Source organism: Odocoileus virginianus, chromosome 11 (assembly GCF_023699985.2).
Source record: "Odocoileus virginianus isolate 20LAN1187 ecotype Illinois chromosome 11, Ovbor_1.2, whole genome shotgun sequence".
Lineage (NCBI taxonomy): Eukaryota > Metazoa > Chordata > Mammalia > Artiodactyla > Cervidae > Odocoileus > Odocoileus virginianus.
Genome location: NC_069684.1, coordinates 16,041,071 through 16,047,070, shown reverse-complemented (window position 1 = coordinate 16,047,070; position 6,000 = coordinate 16,041,071). Strand labels below are relative to the sequence as shown.

The 6,000-nt window shown below is 49.2% G+C and overlaps 1 protein-coding gene across 1 annotated transcript in view; it reads left to right on the top strand.

Moving 5' to 3' along the window:
• The first annotated feature begins 4,635 nt into the window (after nt 1-4,635).
• Nucleotides 4,636-6,000, top strand: part of LAMC1 (laminin subunit gamma 1) — a 116,701-nt gene continuing 115,336 nt past the window's right edge. Inside the window, exon 1 of the mRNA XM_020898457.2 lies at nt 4,636-5,498. Coding sequence (XP_020754116.2) covers nt 5,084-5,498 — 415 coding nt within the window. The 5' untranslated portion in view covers nt 4,636-5,083. The remainder of the gene's footprint in view (nt 5,499-6,000) is intronic.

Here is a 6,000-nt window from a genome sequence, read left to right as displayed (position 1 = left end):
AAGTATGTATTTGAATGAGATAATGAACTATAATGGAATGAAATGTTGAGAAAAAACTACCAATAATAACTTTGGCCTTGAAAGAATTACCCTTTCTGACAGTATTTAATCACCAAGGGTCAACAACTTAGTACACATTCTGAGTTCTCACAGTAAAACCATTTCGTCTGTATATAAAAGCTTATTTTTAAAAAGTCTTTATTAAATTTGTTACAATATTCCTTTATGTTTTGGTTTTTTGGCCCTGAGGCATGTGGAATCTCAGTTCCCCAACCAGGGATCAAACTGGCACCTCCTGCATCGGAAGGTGAAGTCCTGACCGCTGGACCACTAGGGAAGGCCCAAGAAAAGCTTATTTATCTCTCTATTCTCTATAGTAGGATGCAGTCAATATCTGGTTGGCAGAATAATAAAATTTTTGAGATATGAAATTTTCTGTTCCTTTGATGGGAAAGATTTTGGGTAGGGGAGGGGTTCAACTTTGCTCCTAACTTTTGGAAACATTTCTTTCAAAAGTTGTCTTTATATTAAGAAAATTCTAGTTTAAATCTTGTGGGTTATGATATGTGTTCATTTTTTACCCTCTCCCTTTTAAAACTAGTATCACAATGTAAAGATGGCTTAAACTGGGTATGTGGAGTTGGATGAGAAGAACGAGCTTTACCTCATAGAAGAGGAATCTTGTCTTCACTTGAGCCTGGCCACAATGATATCTTATCTAGTTATGCTTGGACCTGTACCAAGGACCAAGAAAGGATCTATAGACCTAACACCAAGAATCACATGTAGTAGTTAGTGTAACTTTGAAGAGGAATATTGTAATTCTCTTCTGTTGTTGTTGTTCAGTCGCTGAGTTGTGTCCAACTCTTCGTGACCCCATGGACTGCAGCATTCCAGGCTTCCTTGTCCTTCGTTATCTTCCAAAATTTGCTGAAATTCATGTCGATTGAGTTGGTAATGCCATCCAACCATCTCATCCGCTGTCATCCCTTTCTCCTTTTGCCTTCAATCTTTCCCATCATCAGGGTCTTTTCCAATGTATCATATTAATTCTCACCTGATTAGAAATCCCCATTTGATAACCTCAAAACCTTGGAAGTTTGAGAAAGCTTTCCTTTACCCTTTTCTCATCCATGATCTTTAAACAACAGAAAAGAAAATCGCATTGGGCAGTCATCCAGAAAGTGCAGGCTCTCTATTCTCTTGGATCCTTAGTTTCCTCAATCCTATGTATGCTATGTGCTAAGTAAGTCACTTCAGTCATGTCTGACTCTTTGGGACCCTATGGACCGTAGCCGGCCAGGCTCCCCTATCCTCAGCCCTAGACAATTACTATTCCTTGCTTCAGAATTATTACATTTTGAAAAGTATAAAACAGAATGTAAATATAGACTAACACCATTATATTATTAGTTGTAACTGTTATCTTTAAGTTGCATTCTAAATATAAAAGATAAAGCTTGGGACTTCCCTGGTGGTCCAGGGGCAAATACTCCACACTCCCAATGCAGGGGGCCTGGGTTTGACCCCATTTCCCAGGTGGCTCAGCAGTAAAGAATCTGCTTGCCAATGCAGGAGACACAGGAGACCCAGGTTCCATCCCATGTCAGAAAGATCCCCTGGAGGAGGAAATGGCAACCCACTCCAGTATTCTTGCCTGGAAAATCCCATGGACAGAGGAGCCTGGAGGGCTACAGTCCATGGGGTTGCAAAGAGTTGGACATGACTGAGTTATTAAGCAAGAGTACAGGAAACGAGATACCCACATGCCTCAACTAAGACTCGGTGCCAAATAAATAAATAAAATATTTTTGAAAAAGATAGAGTAATGTCTAGACTTGAAAAGAATATAGGGAAATGAAATCAGAAAGACTAAGAGATGGAAAAATAAACACACTGGTAATTATAAAGGATAAAAAAAGGGCCAGGTTGCAATCTGCAAAGGTCAATACAAACTTTTAAAATTATTTTTCTCATTATATATATCACATAGTTTCAGTCTTGATGTAATGGGCATCTGGGTTTTTTTTCTGCCTTGTAACCTGCCCTCTTCTGGCAACAGCAACCTCTTTGCTTGGAGAACTGCTTTTCCTAAACTCCAAGGTTTTCACATCACTCTCTTCACCTTGCTAGGGGTGGGTATGCTCAGGCATCTGCAGTGACCCGAGTCAGGGGAATCAGCATCCTTCCTTGAAACTAATTACACAGATCCTGATGAGGGAAATCTCTGTTCTCTGAAGATCAAAGTGGAATTAAAAAAAAATTTTTTTGGAGCTCTTTCCTCTGTATAATAAACGACTACCTTCCCTCATCCTACCATTCTCACAGTATAGAGGCACTGGCGATCATCTCTGGAGGGATCTGAAACCATTTCCCCCACATTGTCACATTTTTCTTCTAAACACCAAAATTGTTTACCAGAGATAATGAAGTTTCCAAGCAGCTAAGAACATGAATTAAGGACTCAGAAATTCTTTGAAAAAACAGGCCAGCATGAAGTAAAAGAAAATCTCAAACATTCTCACTTTAAAAAAAATACCAAGTTTATTTAGTCAGCAGTGGCATCTCCAGGTACTTAAAATACTTGATTTGTTATCATCAACGATCTAGTCAGCATTTAAATTTCTCAAATTGTCTTAAATTTTTTTTTCTTTTAATCATTGGTTTGTTTGAATCAGGATTCAAACAATGGAGCAAAATTTTTTTTTTTATCATTAAGCACACTGGCTGGTTACATTTTTATCTCTCTTCAAAACAGATACATCCTTGTCACACTCTCATGATGAGCAACAGAATTCAGAAATCAATTCAAAGTCTCTTTATGTGCTTTACAAATACCAGATGAGGTTCTGGTAATGAAACTGTGGGGTAGATAAGCATAAGTAATAGCTTTAGTTACCATTGGACATTAGAACCCCAAAGGAAGCAGTGACAAGAAAACATTTATGCTGATTTTGGGTTCTCCATTTCTTCAACTATTTTGACTTGGCAGTAAACAAAAGGAGATCCACTGTTTGGTTTGCCAATGTCTAATAAAATACTGAAAATTTATAAGGCAAATGTATTAATATATGTATTAAATATAGTTATTAAAATTATCTGTAGCTTTATTTACAAACTGACGTGCTTATCTTTGTCTTTATGTCCTTGTTTGTTCTCAAGATCAAGGACTGAGAGAGAATATCACCCCTTCTAGGTATAAATGAATATATTTTGCTTCTGACTCAAACATGAAAGGATGAAAAAACATTGTTATCCACAGTTTCACAACCTTCTTCAACCAAAGAGCAGATGCTAAGGGATGAGGAGTTACAGGCTTCTGAGTCATGCCTAAACTCCACCCACCTCATCAAAGAAATTAACAATATAAGTGATCCATATATCTGCGAAGCAAGCTCACCATTCTGACAAATCCCCTAACCCACTCCCCTCCCCCAAACCATCACTATTAAGGTCCTCCTAGAGTTAACGCTGACCCCTACCAGAGTAACCTAACGGACACATATCATCATTTCGTATCCCCACCATCTCTCTCTTAACGGGACTTTTGGGTACAAAACTAGATATTCTCCGCTCCTGTCCTCGCCCCAGTGCATTTATTACTGTTAAGATCTTGTAAAGTTAAAAAAAAAAAGCTGTCTCAGGAGCATCCACTTTGCTCCCGCACGCCAAAGCGATCCATCCACGTTTACCGCGCCCTCCCTCTGCTCCTGTGTGCGTCGTATCAGCACCGAGTAGGTGCCCAGGTTCTGATCTCGGGCTAAACCTCATGATCTTCTGGCTGAGGTTCTGTGAACTGAGTCATTCTGGCAAGGAGAATATTCCGTGACTCAGCAGGCCCGAAAAGGAGGATGTCAAATCCCAGATCCTTTCGAGTCTTTTAAAGGCAAGCTGGGGAACATAAACAACACAGTGGAAGAATTTCGCAGTGGGTCTGCTGCATACCCAGGGGGAAAAAAATGCCATTCCATTCCCAGCCTTCTCACTTCCTTCCTCGCCCCTGTTAAAAACCACGGGTTACGCTTTAATTTTGAGGCAGGAAATCACTTCAGAAAACTCATTTTGATGCTGCAATCCGGCTCTTTAATCTCCGGGGACCGTGTCAGCCCCCTGACACCCCGGGAACTCTGCTCGGAAAGCCCTGGGGCCGGCCGCGAGCAGCACGGGCCATTCCCGGGGTGGCCCCGCGGCGAGGGGGCTGGGGGGGAGAGCGAACACCCCACCTCCCTCCGCAATGTCGGGTGCCTAAGGTCCCCGCCCCGGGGAGCGGCCCGCTGGACACCAGGACGGACACCTGGCGTGGCTGGGACCCGAGCTACCGCGGCCCAGATCGCGCGGGGCCCAAGGGCCAACTCCGAGCGTTCCCGCCCCTCCGGCGTCGCCCCTATAAGACCCCTCCGTTGCCCCCGCCCCCAACCCCGAGTCTTCCTGGGGACTCGGCGCCAGGGGACCCTGCGGTCCATTTCCCGGCTGGGAGCCGGCTGTCCCTGGGCTCCGCGGCGCTCCCGGCATGCACCTCCCCGCCGCCCCGCCTTCCCCGTCGCCCCGCCCCCTCTCCCAACCCCGCCCACCCCTCGCGCCCCTCCAGGCCCCGCCCCCGCCGACCGCGCGCCGCGGGCTCGAGCGTGAGGTGCCGCCGCGAGTCTCCAGGGCGGACGCGCAGTCCACGGCGCGCGCGGAGGGCCGGGGAGCGGCTGAGAGGACGCCGGGGTTGGGCTTCCTTCTCGGCCAGACCCCACCCGACCGTGCCGACCCCACCCCCCAGCTCCTTCCTCCCCGGGGGCGCGCGCGCCCTCACGGGCACGCGCTCGGAAGTCGGGGGTCGGCGGCGAGTTGAGGGCTGTGTCTCGGGTGGGAGAGAGGTGCGCGCGGAGCAGCGCTCAGCCAGCCGCGCGGTTCTCGCCCGGGGCGCCCACCCGCCCGTTTCTCCGGTGGCACAGCCGCCGCCACCGCGCGTCCGGAGAGCCTGGTCACTGGGCCCCGCGGCTGAACCCGCGCGGAGCGGCCTCCGAGGGACGCCGCCGGGCGAGAGGAACGCACCCACGCCCTGGCCTTTGCCGTGGCCCAGCGCGGGGGCGGCGGGATGAGGGGCAGCGACCGGGCCGCGGCGGCGCTGCGGCCGCGGGGCCGCGTCTGGCTGGTGTTGGTCGTGCTGGCGGCCGCCGCGGCCGGCTGCGCCCGGGCAGCCATGGACGAGTGCACGGACGAGGGCGGGCGGCCGCAGCGCTGCATGCCCGAGTTCGTCAACGCCGCCTTCAACGTGACCGTGGTGGCCACCAACACGTGCGGGACTCCGCCCGAGGAGTACTGCGTGCAGACCGGGGTGACCGGGGTCACCAAGTCCTGTCACCTGTGCGACGCCGGGCAGCCCCACCTGCAGCACGGGGCAGCCTTCCTGACCGACTACAACAACCAGGCCGACACCACCTGGTGGCAGAGCCAGACCATGCTGGCCGGGGTGCAGTACCCCAACTCCATCAACCTCACGCTGCACCTGGGTAAGCAGTGACAGCCCCGTGTGCCCTGCTGCTGCTTTGCCCGCAGCCCGGCTCCCGGGCCACCTTCACCCCCTGGTCCAGCCTGGACAGGGGCCCGAACAGCCGCCTGCGGGCTCCCTGCTCCCCAGCCTGGGCCACACAGAAATTCCCTTCTCCAACTTCTATGCTTGATCTAACACCTAACTTCCCGCGAGCCAAGATGCTTCCCGCCAGCATCTCTCTGTCTGCTTTCCTCTTCTAACTTAGCCGGCTTTTCCTTCCTTAGATTATTCGCCATTTCGGCTTCTTTGGTCCCTCTTTCCTGAAGCGTGAATCAGAAACCCTCCTCGTCCCCCTCTCCTTGTCCACCTTAAGCACTTTTACCTTGTTTAAAAAGTTTCTCTCCAGGGTTGAGGGTGATTGCTGTTTGCTCTGCTGAATATGCTAGAGAGGAAAGGTTAAGGGGATTTGAGGGGAGCAGATGTGTTTACTACCGCTGTTGCTTGCGTGTAATTAAAATAGA